This window comes from Mirounga angustirostris, unplaced genomic scaffold, assembly GCF_029215605.1.
Source record: "Mirounga angustirostris isolate CCGP_5_RB_7025 unplaced genomic scaffold, mMirAng1.0.hap1 SCAF_1, whole genome shotgun sequence".
Classification (NCBI taxonomy): domain Eukaryota; kingdom Metazoa; phylum Chordata; class Mammalia; order Carnivora; family Phocidae; genus Mirounga; species Mirounga angustirostris.
In genome coordinates this window covers 158,786,770-158,805,854 of record NW_026991709.1, presented here as the reverse complement: position 1 = coordinate 158,805,854, position 19,085 = coordinate 158,786,770, and the positions used below count along the sequence as shown (strand labels likewise).

At 46.6% G+C, this 19,085-nt stretch overlaps 1 protein-coding gene across 3 annotated transcripts in view; it reads right to left on the bottom strand.

Annotated features, from left to right (window-relative positions):
* Window positions 1-14,692, bottom strand: part of EEFSEC (eukaryotic elongation factor, selenocysteine-tRNA specific) — a 245,902-nt gene extending 231,210 nt beyond the window's left edge. The window contains exon 1 of one of the 3 annotated variants that reach the window (XM_064591223.1): window positions 14,325-14,692. In XM_064591223.1, coding sequence (XP_064447293.1) covers window positions 14,325-14,640 — 316 coding nt within the window. In that variant the 5' untranslated portion in view covers window positions 14,641-14,692. The remainder of the gene's footprint in view (window positions 1-14,324) is intronic. The other 2 variants (XM_045904217.3, XM_045904218.3) reach the window with 2 other exon arrangements.
* Between the last annotated feature and the right edge of the window lie 4,393 nt (window positions 14,693-19,085).

Sequence of the window (19,085 nt, the reverse complement as noted above, 5' to 3'; positions counted from 1 at the left end):
TGTAATGGTATGTGAACCCCAAGTTCACATCTGCCCTCCCAGGTTCCTAAGAACTGGTGCTCCAGGAAGTTCACATTCAGGAGGAATTCCGGGCCCAAAGCTTGACCATCCAAGAGAGGAACCTCTTTTTTGTCATGTTGTCAAGCCAGCCCTGGGCAGAGCCGGGGTCACCCCCTGGACAGCTACCACACCCAATCTACCTCTGGAGGGCCTCCACTCCCTTCACCTTCGAAGCCTATTTGCAGAACAATCACTGGCACCGGCCACAGGCTTGCATTATGCTCATTTCCCCATCCCCAAGCTCTGGGGCAAGTTTAAAAGTCCTCGTCCTGTCTCAGAATCAGGTCTGAATTAATACCCTTCCTCAAAAGAACTCCAGTAGCAAAGTGAAAACAGACGCACTAGACAATGCCCTTTGAAAGCCCCAGCAGGGATGACTGGTGACAATGCAGCCCCTGGCTCTGAAAGAAACCTTAAGGTTAAAGGTTCACGGAGGCAGAAGAATTACCAAAGTACAAGTTTGTTCAAATTTCCTCCGGCAGATTTAAACAACCAGGGTCAAGCTGAAGATTGCTGGCAAAAACCTATGAGACAACCCAGCCCCTTTGAACTGTGTGGAGAAAGGAAAATATACGGTCTGGGAGGGATCTATGTTATAGCTTTTAAAAATGTTCTTGAAAAGGTCACCCCTGTTAACTCAAAATCAGCCCGTTGAAGGATGTTTGAAAACTGCTTCTCTAAAACAACAGGGCTGCTGGGCCCTCACCGTGTGCGGTGAGCAGCACTAAGGTCGCCGTGTTCCCGGCATTAGTATGCTGACCCTCTGTGGGCCATGAAATTAACCATCAGCGCGGCAGAAATCTGCTCTGAGTTAAACTACTTTGCTACGCAAAGTGGCCTGAAAATGAAATATGAGGACTGAATTTCCACTGAAAGATGAACTTGTCTAACCTCAAGGCAGGCTTCCTCCACTGTGAACTCTGTGTGGCCACTGGTTTCAAGCACCCCAGGAGGGTGGGTAATTGCTGCAGGCAGTGGGAAATGACCTCTTATCCATCCATTCGTTCGTTCACTTGTGTCTGCATGCACCAAACATTGACTCGGGACCAGGCCAGGTCCTGGGCCCCTGCACACAGAGTTGAATGATAACAGGCTCCTGCCCTCAAAGGAATCAAGTCTAGTGGAAAACATAACCCGGTAAACAGAAAATGACAACAGATGGGGAGAAAATGAGATCCTAAGGTATAGATAGGATGTCAGAGGCCCTCAAACAAGGGTCACCTAATTTAGGCTGGGGAAAGCCAACACTGAGGCTTCCCAGAAAAGTACATGTAGCCAGATGACGCAGCATCGAGAGAGCATGGTCTGTCTTTCCTGAGACCTGCAAGTAGTTTATTAAGCTGGGAGTCCTGACAGAGACAAAGAGACACAAAGCCATCAGGAAGGACTGCTGTCAGCCATGCTGAGGAATTTGGCTTTTATGCCAATGGAGGGCAACTCAAGACTTTTAAAACAGGGAGGCAAAATAACTATATTAGCAATTTAAAAAGAGTTCTTGGCTACAGAGGGGAGGATAGTTTCAAGAGGGGGGGGCTGGAATCAGAGACACCGTGAAGGAACACCGTACTCATCCAACTGGGCACTAATGGGGGCCTGTCCTAAGGGAGCAGCTGAAGTGATGGGGAAGACCACACAGGTCAGAGGACATGCAGGAGGGACAAGATTTGGTCACTGATTCATATGAAGGAAGACACACTGAGGATCATTTCAAAGGTCATGCCCTGGGGTGCCTGGGTGGCTCAGTCGGTTAAGCATCTGACTCTTGGTTTCGGCTCAGGTCATGATCTCAGGGTCATGGGATCACATCCCACATTGGGCTCCGCGCTCAGCTCGGAGTCCGCTTGGGATTCTCTCTCCCTCTGCCCCTCCCCCCACTCATACTCTCTCTCTTTCTCTAAAATAAATAAGTAAATATTTAAAAAAAACAAAAAAAACAAAGAAAGATCATGCCTTAGGAAAATGTAGGTATCATTCCCCGGGAAGGTAAGGAAGTGAAGAGGGTGGTCTTGAGGATGTGGAGTCTGAGGGCCTGTGATGTTCACTGATGAGGAAACTAGCCCAAGAAGTAGATGGATCCACAGGTCTAGAACTTCCTACTGAAATGTAATTAAAATTAAATAAAAGGAAATGTCCAGTTCCTCAGTTGCACTAGCCACAGTGTGAGTACTCGTATTAGCCACACGCGGCTCACAGCCACCATGCTGGACTGTGCCACCATACAACATTCCCATCTGTTGGAAAGTGCTGAGCAAGGCCCTGCAGGATTTGTGAAAAACTGTCACTGGCAGCCAAAGTGTCCACCTCTGTTGGCCACACTGATAGCTGATGGCAACAAGGTCTGTGCTGACAAACACCAGCTTCCCTTCCTGATCTTCCCATCTACTCGTCTGTGCAAACGCTCAAGAAATGGTGGTCTTCTTATATAGTCTTTTTTTTTTCTCTAGAGCATAAGTTCTGAGGACTATCTCCCAATGTGCCCCGGATCATCATCACTTCAGAGAATAAGGAACACTGAATAAACACACAGGCGCACACGCACGAGGGTCTTTGGTGCTTACGGCATAAAGGCCTGAAAATCACCTAGAAATGACCACAAGCAGAGCTATTTTTTAAGTGCCACACTGCAATATAACTGGGAAGGCAGAGCTCTAGTGTCTGTGTCAGATGACCAAGGACAAGCCATTGACCCTCCCTGAGCTTTAAGCAGCCCAAAAAAATCTATGATAAAGAACGAAGCCACGAAGCCAGATAGGGCGGGTTCCTGAGGCCAAGCAGGTCAATGCTAGCAATTCCAAGCACTAATTTTAAAAGAAAAAAAGTCAGGTTTATCTTTAGGTAGCACCTGTGTATGCCACCAAATAAATATCCTCAGGAAGTAGGTTAGAGACAAAGGAAATTATTTTAGTCTTCCTGAAGGCCCCAAGACAAGAGAGGCATCATCACAACACAAGAGATATGGAAAGAGGGAAAGTCAACTTCTCTCTTAACAGCAAAACTTGTTTCTTCTCCTGCCAAGAGAGGATCACCACATTAACTAAGTCCTCCCCACTCTCTCCCCACCCAACCAAGGCCACTTCAAAGCAGCAGGAGCCTAATCACACAGCACAAGAAAATAAAAGACCCAATTAACAACAACAAAAAACAAAAAACACAAAACAAAACTCAAATAATCCAGGGGAGAATGGAAGCTGAAATCTCTATTTTTGACAAATTGACATATATAAACTGCTCCTCAGGAGCCACAATTCCTACCAAAGTAGGCATGGGCTAAGGTCTGAGAGCAGCTTCCCAGCAAACCAGGGTCTCTGAAATCAAATTGGATTAGTCCCCTACTGAGCCAGCTACTGACCTCTGGAGTCTCATTTTTATGGGCTGTACAATGTAGAAACTCTCCCACCTCCGGCTGGCAAGGTGGAGTGAGATAATAAAGGGTCTAGAACGGTGGCCAGCAAACAATAAATGTTCCCAAAGCGTCCATTCCCCCTCTTTTCCTTCTGAGAGGCAGACCTTCCTCAGCCTCTGCTCTGCACTACCACGTCTGCACCCCCAAAGCCACACTTTCCCTCCTGATGGTGTCTATTCTGCCTATGGTTGCACTCCCTCACTCTTCCAGCCAGCTCTGGAAGCCTCAGTCAGAATGAGGAGAGGGATGCATGGCCCCAGACCACTTGTCACAGGCCCTCTCCTCAGACTCTTCAAAAGCTGGCAGGATCTCCCAGCTTAAAAACCTTCCACCTGCCTCCAACTACAGGCTCCCCAAGCTCCTGAGCACTGGGGCCCAAGGGTCTCTGCAGCTCAGCCTCATACCCTGCTGCTTCCCTGTGAGCTCCACACTCCAGTCCTCCCTTCGCCCCTATGTCCCTGTTCACTCTGAGTCCTCTAGCGGGAAAGCCTCTCCTCTTCCCCACTGGGAAAATCTCAGCCTTCAAAGCTCCGACAAGACAGCCCCTCCTCCTAACTCACCCAGGACCCTCATGCCCTGGCCTTACCTCCTCCCACTTCTCCTGCTGACTGGCTGCCCCCTTCTTTGGCCAGGTCTGCTCTCACACCTCTGACGGCTCAGGCTGCTCCCTGGGTCTGCTCTGCCCTCTCTTTTTCTATGCCTGGAAACCTCCAGGTCACCCTTCCAGGCGCAGCCCAGGGTCCCCTCCTGAGGGATGCCCTTATTGCCTGTCCCAGGCAGAGGCACTCATATCCTAAGCTCCTCTTTATAAAGCCCTTACGACTCTGCATCTTAACTGGCTGTTGGCACTGCCTCCCGCTCTTCCCTGGCCCTCCGGACTGTGAGCTCCTTGAAGATAGGCACGTCTGTATCTGCCCTCACATCCAAAGAGAGTGTACAATATATGTTGTTTGTAGAGTCTCTGAATAAATGGATGAAAACACTAAATAACAGTGCCATCTGATCCTCTCCCATCATACAGGCTGACAACAGCCCTCAAAATGGGGGCTACAAGCCCAAATGTCTACAGGGCCCAGGCAATCTAAAAAGCACACACCCCTTCTACTCAGCTCCAGGCCTGTGCCACCACACTGGAGCATGGCTCTGCAGATATGAAAATCTTGTGTTTCTAAGAAGCCAGGAATCTGGGTTGTTAAATGAGATCTCCTGATTTCTTTCTTTATTGGGGTGGGGGAGGAGTGCAGAGGGAGAGGGAGAGAGAGAATTTTTTTTTTTTTTAAGATTTTTTTTTTTTTTTTTAATTCATTCAAGACACAGAGATACAGAGAGAGAGAGAACATGAGCAGGGGGAGAAGCAGAGGGAGGGGGAGAAGCAGGCCCCCCACTGAGCAGGAGCCCGATGCGGGGCTTGATCCCAGGACCCTGGGATCATGACGTGAGCTAAAGGCAGACGCTTAACCATCTGAGCCACCCAGGCGCCCCGAGAGAGAATCTTAAGCAGGCTTCACACGCAGCATGGCTCAATCTCACAACCCTGAGATTATGACCTGAACTGAAATCAAGAGTTGGACGTGCAACCAATTGAACCACCCAGGCCCCCCTGATCTCCTGATTTTTTAAATACTAGCAATGAATTTTTTAAAAATTCTGATTATTAAATGGGCCACCAAAACACATCTGTAGGCCAGACTCTGGACAAGACCCTAATGTGGGATGAGACCCTACCATGGGATGAACAGACAGGACAACCCATTCACCTATCAGGCACAGATGTCCTATAAAGACAGAAATGGGCAGATCGAGGAATAGGACAGGAAGGACCCCAACAGGCTTTCCATACACAAGCAAATGGCACTTATTACATGCTTACTATAGCCCAGGTAATGTCTTAGATACATTTAATCCTCTCAATATATATTCATTTATTTAATTCAATTCAACTCAATTATTTAACTCAAATATTATTGAGAAAATATTTGCAAATCATCCATTCATAAGGTTCTGGTATCCAGAATACATAAAGAAATCAATAATAAAAGCCAAATAACTCAATTTAAAAAATGGGCAAAGGATCTGAATAGACAATTCTCCAAATAAGATAGACAAATGGCCAACAAGCAATGAAAATATGTTCAACATCACCAGCCATCAGGGAAATGCAAATTAAAGCCACAATGAGATAGCACCTCACACCCACCAAGATGGCTATAATCCAAAAGACAGACAATAACAGGTATTGGTAAGGATGCAGAGAAACTGGACCAGTGTACACAGCTGGTGGGAATATAATGTGGTGCAGCTGCTATGGAAAACAGTCTGGCAGTTCCTCAAAAAGTAGAAATAGTTAACCTATGACCCAGTAATTCCATTCCTAGGTAATACCAGGGAATAAAAACATATGTCCACACCAAAGACTTGCACACAAATGTTCACAGCAGTATTATCCATAATCGCCAAGAAGTGGAAACAATCCAAATGTCCTTCAGCTGATGAATGGACTAAAAAGCAGTATAGACATATACTGGAATACTATTCAGCCATAAACAGGAATGAAGTACAGCTGGGGGAGGCAGAAGGGAGAGTTACTTTTAATGGGTATAGAGTTTTTTGGGGTTTTTCTTTAAGATTTTACTTATTTATTTGACAGAGAGAGCACACACACGCACAAACAGGGGGAGCTGGAGAAGCAGGTTCCCTGCAGAGTAGGGAGCCCGATGTGGGACTCGATCCCAGGACCCTGAGATCATGACCTGAGCCGAAGGCAGCACTTAACCAACTGAGCCACTCAGGCGCCCCTAGAGTTTCAGTTTTTTAAGATGAAGAGTTCTGGAGATGGATGCCACTAGACTGTAAACTTAAAAATGGTTAAACAGTTGAGGCGCGTGGGTGGCTCAGTCGGTTAAGCATCTGACTCTTGATTTCGGCTCAGATCATGATCTCAGGGTGGTAGGACTGAGCCCCACAATGGGCCTCCTGCTGAGCATGGAGTCTGCTTGAGATTCTCTCTCTCCCTCTCCCTCTGCCTCTCCCCACCCCTTTCTCTCTTTCTTCCTCTCTCTCTCTCCCCCCCTTAAAAAAAATGGTTTGAGGTAAATTTTATGTAATATTTACTTTACCATAATTAAAAACAAATTTTAAAAAATTTTCTCTAAAAAAGGAATGAAGTATATATACTCCATGCTACAATATGATGAACCTTGACAGCATCACACTGATTGAAAGAAGCCAGATGCAAAAGGCCACATGTTGAAAGATTCCATTTTTATGAAATGTCCAGTAAAGGCAAATCTGTGCACATTAAGTAGATCAGTGGTTGCATAGGCCTGGGGGAGGGGAGAATGGAGAGTGGCTGTTAATGAGTATGGGGTTTCTTTTTGTAGTGATGAAAATATTCTCAACTTAGATTGTGGCAATGGCTCTATACAACTCTGGGAACATACTGAAAACCACCAAAGTGTACACTTGAAATGGGCGCATTTTATGGTATGTGAACTATATCTCAATAAAAATATTTACAAACATTATTGAATATCTACTATTATATGTGCTAAGCCCTGGACTGGCCCTACAGCTACCAAGACAATTCAAATGTTGTCTCTGTCCCTGAGATGCTTCCAGACTAAAAGGAACACTCGAATAAAGGGAAGTGAGCTGTTGCAGCAGAGCAGGAGAGACGCGAGGTGCCATCTGACCCTAGGCGGGCTCATTCCTGCTCCTCGCCCCACCCTGAGGCCATCTCAGAAATGCCAGGCTCCACCTCACCAGGACACAGGCCTCCGGATCACCCAGAGCACCAGAGCTACAGACACTGTCACCTTGGGCACAGTCTCAAAGGCCTGCTGGTCAGAGGGAACAGACTCAAGCTCCAAGACAAGGGTGCCTCATCCCTAGCCTGTTCAAGGCTCTGGCCAACAAAAGAATGACCGAGCAGGGACTATGTCTCAGGGCTGAATTTACGGGTTGTTTCCTGGGATGCCTGCCCATCTTATTCCAACCTGGATGAAGTGATTTTTGAAGAAAAACCCAGGAGACAAAGAAGATAGAAAACAAAGGAGATGCTAAATAAAAAGTTTAAAAGCAATTAATTTTAAATGATTACAGCTTTACCAAAAGCTGTGGCTATGATTTCCTTCTGACTTTGATTATAACCTTCCAGCTAAATATTTGCCTCCAGAAGGCAAAGTCTTTGCATTATTTTCTATTCCTAGCATGACTACAAAAATATTCTTTGATTTAACATTTGATATGTTTTGTTCTCAAGGGCAAGCCCCATGAGAAGAAAAATGTACCCCAACAGAATGAAATATGACTACCTGCTTCCATTTTTCTTTCCTGTTGGTTCCTGCTCAAATATTCTGCATTTATTTAAACTCAAGGCTGCATCTCTGATGTTGTGTTACCTCCACCCTGTCACCCAAACCAACGCAAAGTCACCCGCTGTCCAGCAGCAGGAACACGGGCTGCAGACAAAGCTCAACTTGAGAGTCTCCTAGAGACAGCGAAAGACACTCCAACTTGGAAGGAGATCGGGAGGGGTCAGAGAGTGATAAGGTAGCAGGAAAAACAGAAAAACTTGTATTTGAATATGGGCACCGTTGGCACTGAGTGCAGCCAACTTCCTACTGGACATAGAGAGGCTTTCAGCACTTTAACACAAGAGACACCAGTACTGGCCTCCGCTTTACTTGGTGGTAGAGGGCATCCCAGAACAGGCACCACAGAGGACAATCTTCCGTTACGGTGTGCACCTTTTAACTAAGAAGAGAAAACCAAAGGCAGCACCCCCAGAGTGAGCACAAAGATACAGGGAACCAAGGCATGGCAGATTCTAGGAGCTAAAGAAATTAAGGTTATGGGGGGGAGGGGGGTGGGAGGATGGGTTAGCCTGGTGGTGGGTAATGAGGAGGGCATGTTATGCATGGAGCACTGGGTGTTATGCACAAACAATGAATCATGGAACACTTCATCTAAAACTAATGATGTAATGTATGGGGATTAACATAAGAATAAAAAATTTAAAAAAAAAAGAAATTAAGGTTAAAGAAGCAGTTCCACTTATATCAACTCCTTTAAATATGTCTCAATATTTTAGGACACACATATATGAATACGATAACATAACAACGTACTGCTGTACAGATTCATAAAAAGACTAAGGCAAAGAAAACCCAAATCGGGTTTTTTGTTTGGCTGGCTGGTTTTACATTAGCATAATGCCCAAATTCCGCGCACTGCCAGGCCCCTTTGTTGTCTCTGCTTATACGGCTTTCTGGGCATTATGTGCAGGTACCCAAAGGGTAATGTAAAAAATCTGTTGAAAACACACATTCCTTCACACACCTTGCTTCACGGGTCCAAAGACAGCATCTCAGACAGACTGCAGAAAAACTGCAGGGCACACTCCTTGATAAAACAAGCCAAAGGGACAAGCACTTTCTCCACATCGGCACCAAGAGTGCAGAGAGCTGGAAAAACAGAGAAGGCAAAGTAGCTTAAGTTTTACAAAGAATGTTTTCTCCCAGGCTGCAGAGACAAAGATCCCCGGTGCTGCTGACTGTTTTCCCTCCAAAGAGAGTAACCGAGCCAGACTTACAAGGCTTTGGCAGCTCTCATCAGCTCCAGCCAGGGAGCACCCAGAGACCCAGAAAGGGTCCAAGCCAGGCAGGAAGCACCACTTAAATGGTGGGCAGAGGAGGCAAGAGATCAGGGCGACAAGTCGTGGCAGAAGAGCTGCTGTTCATTAACAACTGGAACAAAAGACCAGGAGACAATACACTGTTAATCCTAGCAGCCACAAGAGGACTATAAATTGCCAAGCCAAGATACCAGCATTTTTCAGCTCTCCTCTTTCCTACCAGAGTTAGATTGAGGATGGGTCCAAGTCCCTCACCCCCACCCAAGTCTTTAAAACATACATTACTGAATCTTTTTGAAGTTCTAACACTGAAAGATTTATACTCTAAAAATGGATCAGAGAAAAATACTGCCCTGAAACACTACTACAGGGGCTGCAGTGGACGGATACACTTTTTCATTCCCATTGAGAATGCCAGAGTAGGAGCTGCGTGGTCAGATCAACACAGGTTCAAACCTAGCCCTGACACTTATGAACTATGCTACCTGCCTGACCTCTCTGAGCCCTGTAAAATGGGAATATCACCTCTTACCTCACAAGATTGCTTTGAGCGTTAAATGGGGGGAAAAATAGCTTAAGGGGAGCACTAAATAAAGGCTAAGTACTACTGTCACTATTAACCTCCCCCTGGTACCACAGGAGTTTTATCTGTGGCCACACAGATCGAGGAAATAAAGCCCAATTTTCTCTAAGTTAAGAAAGGAATCTTTTGGGTAGTGAAAAGACTTTGGGGGGAGCAACAGAATCAAAGAGAACTGGCTTTAATATAAGATATATTAAACTTCAGAGATATCATCACAGAACTGAGACAATCATTCTAATTTCCTTCTACTAGGGCTAATGTATTCAGCAAGTGGTCTAAATCACTCACAGCAAGCCAGGAATTCTAACAAGAGCCCAATCTTCCAGCAATCCCAGGTGTAGGTGCATTGCCTGCTGCCAGCACAAGTCCCTGCCTCGGAATCTTGCATCGTCCTAACACTCAGGCCTGATCTTGTCACAACCCTGCTTTAAAACGCTGCCAAGGCCCTTAGGAGAAATCTATGCTAAGGGCCTAACCTAATCTAAGTTCAACACTTAGCACTCTAGAGGATCTGGCCCACCAACCCTTCTACCTTCATCTTCATCACACCTCCCCACACAGCATGCTGATTTCCAGCCACAGCTAAATGCTAGCAGTTACCTCTAACTCTAAACAGACAAAAAGTCAGGTTTAAGGCACAGAGCCCTGACCAGGCATTTCCTCCACTAGGAAAGCTCTTCTTTCCCCCATGATGCCCTATACCCCATTGCCCAGCAAAGTGAGTTATTCCTGCTTTTGTCCTGGATGGAAAAAGCTCTGATAGGTCACTTTGTACATCGGACAGTGCCCTCTCCCCAGTTCTGCTGTTAGCTCCTAGAGGGAGAGAAAAAAAATCAACAAGCACAACATACCTACTATAGGCCAGGCCCCATGCTGATTGCTTTCTGTCCACTAACCCATGAAGAAAGTTCTTTGCTCACTATTACCATCCAGCCCAGAAGTAGGACACAGCTTCGTCCATTCAAACTTACCAAATGCCTACCACACACCTGGCTCTGGCCCAAACACTGAGAATATGCTGGTAAATAAGCCAGACATGATTCCTACTCTGCTCTCGTGGAGGACAGACACAGTAAACAAGTAAACACATAAAGAGTTATCAGGTAGGGCGCCTGGGTGGCTCAGTTGGTTAAGCGACTGCCTTCGGCTCAGGTCATGATCCTGGAGTCCCTGGATCGAGTCCCGCATCGGGCTCCCTGCTCAGCAGGGAGCTTGCTTCTCCCCCTGACCCTCCCCCCTCTCATGTGCTCTCTCTCATTCTCTCGGTCTCAAATAAATAAATAAAATCTTTAAAAAAAAAAAAAAAAAAGAGTTATCAGGTAGTGAAAAGGGCTGTAAGGAAGTAAAACAGGGCCATGAGAAAGTTCCTGGGGGAGAAAATTGAGGATACTTTAGCTAGGCAGCTCAGAGGAGCCCTCTCTAAAGGACACTCAAGCTGAGATATACATGAGGAGCCAGATGTACCAAAAAGAGGGAACAGCAGGTGCAAAACTAGCCCATTCAATAAGTAAAAATGAGGCTAGAGAGACTGAAGGTCAGAGCAAGGGATGAGCTCAGAGGAAGAGGGAGGCCAGATCGTGTGCTCTGCGGCCCACAGAGAAGAGGTTGGATTTTACTCTAAGCACAAAGAGAAGCTGCTGGGAAGTGTTGAAGCTGAGGGCTGACATGATCTGCTGAACCTCTGTAAAAGGAGTTTTGCTGCCTTGTGTATGGAAATGGAGTAGCAGGAAGAGGAGGGCAAGCAGTCAGTGAGAAGTAGGTCCAGCATTGTAGGAGATCAGCTGCCAGAAGCAGGGATTTGGCCTCTGGAGCAATCTCAAGAAGGCAAAGATGGCTATGGATTTATAAGTCATGAGGATAATTGAAGGTATTAATCAGATCCAGGTTAGGGGCAGCAGAGTTAGGTAAACACCAGCCCAGGGTACTTGATACTTTCCAAGCTTCAGGTCCTTTACTGGAAAAATAGGCCTAACACTCCTACCACTTGGGGTTGTTGCACAAATGCAAGTTTTCAGCAACAGGCATGGGCCAGAGCAGGTACTCAAATGTGGGCGCCCTTTCCCTCATTTTTTTCTCATTTCTCTGAAAAGGGTGGGAATCTGATCTATGGAAGGAGGGATAGTGGCAGCCTTGGTCTCACCATTCCACTGTGTTCAGGTTGCATTTTAATGCCTGTAAGAAGGTAAGGAAAGTCTCCTCACTCAAGAGGTGAGAGAAAAGTAAGAAGAACCACGGTGTACATACAAGAAGAGAAAAAATTCCTCTTCTTTTCTTTTACAGTCTAAACTAAGGATTTGCCAAATTCTTGGAGGCATTAAAATTTGGTTATATAGGATAAGGCTGGCACCTGAAACATTTTGTCCTACAAAGAGCTTCTCTATAAATGGATATGTTAGAAGGGGGGCAGGGGGAGCATAAAGTGATCTGAGGAAGCATAGGAAACAGCTCCAGCTTTGGGACCAGGGGGACCTGGGTGCCACTTACCAGCAGCCTCCCTATATCCCAATTTCTTCAACTATTAAATGGTAACCACCACACTCCTTATAGGGTCACTTACCAGTAGCCTCCCCATGTCCCAATTTCTTCAACTATTAAATGGTAACCACCACACTCCTTACAGGGTCTGCCTGGGAAGTGGCAAACATGCAAGAAAAGCAAAGCCAATAAGACCTGTGTGGTTGCTATCTGCCAGTGTGTGGAAGGTCCAAAATTAGATTCAAAGGTCGCACAGTTAGTAAAGGAAAAAGCCAGGCCTCAAGCCCAGTTCTGACTTCAAAAGCATGTCCTTCATTATTCACCTACACTATTTACTAAAAACAACAACAACAACAAAAAACCTAAAAGTGCCTTGTTTTATTTTAACCTGGCTCTTCCATCTCCAACCTAGACTGGCTCAGAGTACCTGTCTTAAAATGTACTTGGACTTGAGTAAACAGAATTGTTAAGAGAAGGGAAGGGGAAAAGGGTAGAGAGGATCACATGACCCTTAACATTCATCTGATGACTGAAACACGACTTGAGTGGAAGACTTTAGGCCGGGTGACCTTGGGCAGGTCCCTTCCCTTTGAGCCTCCACTTCCTCCACTGTAAAATGGGGAAATGACCTCAGACTGCCTGCAGCATGGAACAGCTGGGAGGTAACAAAGATTAAAGTACTTAACACACTCATCACTACAACTGGGACCCAGTATGCCCAGCGACCAATGAGGCCATCCGCCACCAAGCCAATAAAACCATCTGCCCAATAAATATTCCCAAATGTGCTTGTAGGTGTAGAGAATATCATATAATTGGAAGGAAACAGAAGGCAATGGAAAAGAGGAACGTAACCAAATACTCGGGTCAGCAATGAAGAAAAGACTTCTTTTAGCTGTACACCCTTTTGTGCCAGGTGCTTCTATTATTTCATCATTTTCCTCTAAAAATAGAGCAAGTTTTAAAGCCTTGTCCACAGGGCTTTACCACTGTGGTAAAATGTGTCCAGAAAAGTAATGCACAAAGGTATAATAGTGGCTTCCTCTGGAGAAATAGGAGGGGCAATCAGGGGACCTTTACCTAATTTGAAATGTTCTATTTCTTCACAAGCAGAGCCATTCGTGTATTACCTGTATAATTAAAAATTAATTAAGTGATACATCTTTGGAGGGCATTTTGGCAATACCCATTATGACTGAAAATGCATGTGCCCTTTGCACCAAGCCAGTTCAGTTCTAGGAGCTTATCCTACAGATAGATTAGCACCCCCACCAGACTTGTTCTAGAAAATTCACTGAAGCATCATTAGCAAAAACTGGAAATGACATAAGTGTCCATCATTAAGAGTTATTTAAGAAAACGTTGGCACAAGTGTACAATGGAATTTTATATGACCCTTAAAAATAATACAGCTTTTGGGGCGCCTGGGTGGCTCAGTCCCCTAAGACTCGATTTCTGCTCAGGTCATGATCTTGGGATCCTGAGATTGAGCCCCCCCAGGGCTCTGTGCTGGGCGTGGAGCCTGCTTATGATTCTCTCTGCCTCTCTAAGAACTAATAATAATATAGCTTTGTGTGTACAGATATGGAGCCGTTGGTGTTGACTAAAATAGTGTCTACTATTTTGTGAAGAGAAAGAAGAGGAAGGGGGTTTACACACGAGTATGCTTGTCTTTACGTGGAGTTTTTCTGAAATGATACAAGGAACTGGGAAAAGCGGTTGACTCTGGTTGACTCTGGAAATGGGAACCAGGAGACCAAAGAACGGGTGAGCGGAGACTTCTTTTTTTAGCACTTTTTACATATACCCTTTTGGTAGTCTTTGAGTTTTCTTACTTGCTCGTGTATTACAAACTCATCTTGAAAACAGAAAAGCAGAAAACAAAACCAAAAACTTTAAGGAGGCACTCCTGCGCGGTTATGCTGGGTGGGAAGAGGTTCCAAGTCAGCCGGCCGCGAGTTCGAGTCCCAGAACCTCTGCTCCCTTGCCGCGAGGGGCCTTCAGCGAGCCCCGTCCTCCTCTCGCGACCTGGGGGGAGGAGGCGGGGTGCCGGCCGTGAGGTGAGGCCGTCTCCCTTCCCCGGCAGCGGCTCGGGCGAGCTCGGACACGGCGCCCGGCCGCTCCGCCCAGCGTCCCCGAGCCCGGCTCCCGCCCCGGCCCGCGCTCACCGCCAATGATGGTCCGGATGAGGGAGGCGTGCCCGGGGCAGTCGACCAGCGTGACCTGAAGCTGCGGCTCGCCGGGCTCGGGCTCGGCTCCGGACGCCGCCGGGGGAGCGGGCAGCGCCGACCGCAGGCGCGCGGGCAGCGGCACCGAGAAGCACGAGAAGCCCAGGTCGAGCGTGATGCCGCGCTCGCGGCTCTGCGGCTGCTTGTCGAAGGCGGCGGTGGAGGCCGTGGTGCTCAGCGCCCGCGCCAGCGCCGTCTTGCCGCTGTCGATGTGGCCCAGCACGCCCACATTCACGTTCACCCGCCGACCTGCCATGCCGCCGCCGCCGCCCGCCGGCCCTCCCCTCCCGCCGCCGCCGCCGCCGCCGCCGCCGCGGTCCGGCCGGTAAAGCCGCCCCCCCCGCAACCCGCGCGCCGGGCACGCCCGTTCCGGCCCCGAAGCTTCCGCCCTCTCGGCGCCCGCGGGCGCTGCCTGGCACCGCGCAGGAGGAGGAGGCTCCGGGGTCGGGAATTGACCAAGGTCACCTACTGTGGGGCTGTTCTCTCCCCTGGCTCCTGCCACCCGATGCCTCGAGGAGATTGAGAATGGGGGGATCCGTCCATCCATCCGTTCATTCAACAGGCTCTTATTATGTGTCTACTGAGTACCAGGCACTGCTTATTCACGGCACTGGGATACAGTGCTCTCTCCATGCTATACTATATTGGAGCGCGGGTGGGGGTCAGACAGTAAACAGGTGAACTAACGCCTGAACCAGATCGTTTCAGAGAGGGAGAAGCCTTCCAGGGAAAATAAAAGCAGAGATTAAGAGGACTAGCGCGCCAGTAGGGAGGACAGCTAATTAACAATGAATGGTCAAGGGAAGAAGGCCTGTCGCGGGTTGCTGATTGAGCTGAGGCTGGAATGTTAAGCCGGAGTCAGTATGGGGGAATCTGTTAAAGGCTGTTAGAAGATGGCAGAGAAAGATGTCATCTCTGACTCAGGAGTTCTTGCCCTTTGGGTCTGCAGCCTGGCCTCAGGAGGGGCTGCAGAGCCCCAGATTGTATGTAAAATGTTATGCTATGTGCTTGTACTGGAGAGGGTACAGGATTCTCAAGAGATTCTTGAAGTGTCTGGAGCCACTAAAAAGGTTGTCAACTACAGCTAACAGCCAGGGGTCACAAACAGGGGTCTTCACTGGCTAGGCAGATGACTCAAGGAGAGAGATTAGCAGGGCTTAGATGCCAGTGAGTGTGGAGACTGGAGGCCTGAAGAGCTTCCTTTGTAGAGGAAGCCACTGCTCAGTTCCAGCCAACTGATACCACGCAGGAATGGCAGGAATGCCAACCCCACATTGCCCATCTTCCCATTTTTCAAGAGAAGAGAGTGTTTCTATATGAAATTTCTATATGCAATCTTTTACATGTCAGCAACTAATTTAGCTTTTAATTTAAACACTAAGGTAGCCAAGCACAAAATCCATTCAATTCTGCCTGGCAGCCAGTTTGCCATCTGTAATGAGCCAGGTCATGTTCTGATATAGTCAACTTGGCAGTAACTGCTCCCTGATGCCTCCTGTGGTCCAGGCCCTGCGCTAGCAACAGAGTCCCTGGGAGAAGCAGACGCGGTTTGTTCAGTCCCTTGTGCAGCAGAGAAGAGGAGGACATGTGCTGGGATAGCTAACACCATGCAACTACCACTCGAGGAGACACATGCACAACACAGGGTGAAGACTTAGGGCAGGGGTTTAGAGAAGGCCCAGGTAGGACACTTCTGTTTGTCAGGCACATGGCACTCACTTGTGGAAAAGTTACTGCTATGTGCTTGCACACAAAATACCCGTACAGAAGAGAAAAAGCTGCATGGTAAGCTTATTCTGAAAATGTCTTTCCAAGATTTTAGTCTGAACCTGTGGCCTTCTAAAATGTCACAGGCAAGAGCTCTGGAGAGTCAGTTATAGGCTGTGATATTGTGATTTATAGTAAGAAATATTTACTTGGTCTTCTTCCTGGCACAGCTCCAAAAACCCTTGGAATTTCCTGTGATGACAGTGAGAAAGGTGTCTTTTGTTATGTTCCTGGGGTGACTTTTGGAAAGCACCTAAGAATGGGGGCTGGCCACCAGGGGAGCCAACCAAGTGATTGGAGTTGGAACTCTCAGTCCTACCCCCTAACCTCTGGAGAGGGGAGAAAAGAGGAACTGGAGATTCAATCAATCGCCAATGGCCAATGATTTATTCAGTCACGCCTGGATCATGAAGCCTCCCTAAAACCCCAAAAGAATAGCGTTCAGGGGCGCCTGGGTGGCTCAGTTGGTTAAGCGACTGCCTTCGGCTCAGGTCATGATCCTGGAGTTCCGGGATCGAGTCCCACATCGGGCTCCCTGCTCAGCAGGGAGTCTGCTTCTCCCTCTGACCCTCCTCCCTCTCATGCTCTCTGTCTCTCATTCTCTCTCTCTCAAATAAATAAAAATAAAATCTTTAAAAAAAAAAAAAAGAATAGCGTTCAGAGAACTTGCACGTTCAAGGAAAGTGGCGAGCTCAGATAAGGTATGGAAGCTCCATGTCCCTTCTCACATACCTTGACCTATGCATCTCTTCCATCTGGCTGTTCCTGAGTTAAATCCTTTTGTAATGAACTTGCAATCCAGTAAGTTGTTTCTCTGAGTTCTCTGAGCTGCTATAGCAAATTAATTGAAGTTGAGGAGAGGGTCTTTGGAACTTCCCATCCATAGCTAGCTGGTCCTCAGAAGCACAGGTGACAAGCTGAACTTGCAGTTGGCTTCTGAAGGGGTGGAGGGCAGTGTCATAGGACTGAACCCTTAACATGTGGAGCTGATCTCCAGGTAAATAGTGACAGAATTGAGCTGAATTGTAGGACACTGTAGGGGAGGAAAAACTATTCCCTTCCTCCTTCCTAGGTTCTACGGCTGGCCTAATCATTAAATTGACGTAAGACAGAGTCACAGGCTAACTAAGCAAATTTAGTTTTGTACATATGAAAACTCATAAAAATATGAGACTCGAAGAAGTAACCAAAGCACACAGCTTTTTTACCTTTTAGATAAAGAAATAATAAGTCTGTGAAGAATTGACAAGAAAAAGAAGTTGGAGCTTGGGGTAGCAAATTAGTGAAAAAGTAAACAAGGTTTATTTATACAGCATTCTGGGCCCTGAATTCCCTATCTCTGGTGATAAGGATGTCTTCAACCCAGGTACCCTTCACATGGGAAATTTATTTCCTGCTTTCAGGGAGATAAAAAAAGGGTCACAATGTCCTTATTGTACTGGCTGTTTCTTAAGTAACTTTAATTCAAAATAATCCATTTACCAAAGTGGCATAATTGGGGGCAGCCTGCCCTGAACCCCAACAACATTGGTAAAAGCAAGACAACTGGTCCAAAATGGAGTCGCTTATGCAAAGCCCTATGTCAACAAACTGAGAATTAACTTAATTACAATTTCAACTCTCCCAGAAATGGAATCTTAAACCAGTCATTGAGGAATCACCTGATCAGCACTAGTTAGGTAATCAGCTTAATAGATTCTCATCATCTCTTAAAGGAAAGTAACCTTACAACCTTGTGATAACCAACCCACTTTTTCGCCTGGTATAACTTCCTTGTTCCCGCTCCCTTTTGCCTATACAAGTCTTTCATACAGCTCCTCAGTGCTTCTTTCTATCTGCTAGATAGGATGCTGCCTGCTTTTAATCAATTTTTGCTCAAACTCTTAAAATTGCTAATATGCCTCAGTTTATCTTTTAACAACACCCAGCTGGTATTAGGCAATTGCTTAGTGGTGTGGGAAAACCCACACACTGGAATTGGGGCCAGAAATGGAAAGGCATGGGCGCCTGGGTGGCACAGTTGTTTAAGCATCTGACTCTTGATTTCAGATCCAGACCCTCACTGGGCTTTATGGTCAGCGTGGATTCTGCTTGAGATTCTCTCTCCCTCTCCGCCTGCCCCTCCCACTCGTTCTCTCTCTCTCAAATAAATAAATAAATCTTAAAAAAAAAACAAAACCCAGAAATGTAAAGGCCAAGGCCAGGAGACTTTCCAAGAGAAAGTTGAGATTTGTGTTCAGTGTTCAGGACCCATTCCTCAAGAGAGATGTTCTGAAAGCATTTCAGTTCCCAACCCTTTGTCCTTTGGGCACCAGGGAATGTGGTCTTTGTGAATAGGCATGTTGTACTATTTCTTTACTATATTGTTACAGCAATAAAATATTATACACAACTGAAATATCCTTGAAAATAGATGCTATGGTAAGTTTACAATTGCATCAAAATAACAAGTTACCAAGAAACAATATTTTGAAAGAAAGAGAGTGTGTGGTGGTCTAGATGAACTAAAACTGGCCATGAGTTGATCACTGTTGAAGTTGTGTTAATGGGTCAGGGTGGGGAGAGGATTCATTATATTTTTCTACTTTTTGTATATGTTAGAAATTTTCCATAATAAAATTTTTATTTATTTATTTTTAAAGATTTTATTTATTTTTTTATTTGAGAAGGGGAGAGAAGGAGCAGGGAGAGGGGCAGAAGCAGACTCCCTGCTGAGCAGGGAGCCCGACATAGGGCTGAATCCCAGGACTCCAGGATCATGATCAGAACAGAGGGCAGACGCTTAACCAACTGAGCCACCCAGGCACCCCTATAGTAAAAAAAATTTTTTTTAAAGATTTTATTTATTTATTTGACAGAGACAGCGAGAGCAGGAACATAAGCAGGGGGAGTGGAAGAGGGAGAAGCAGGCTTCCCGCTGAGCAGGGAGCCCGA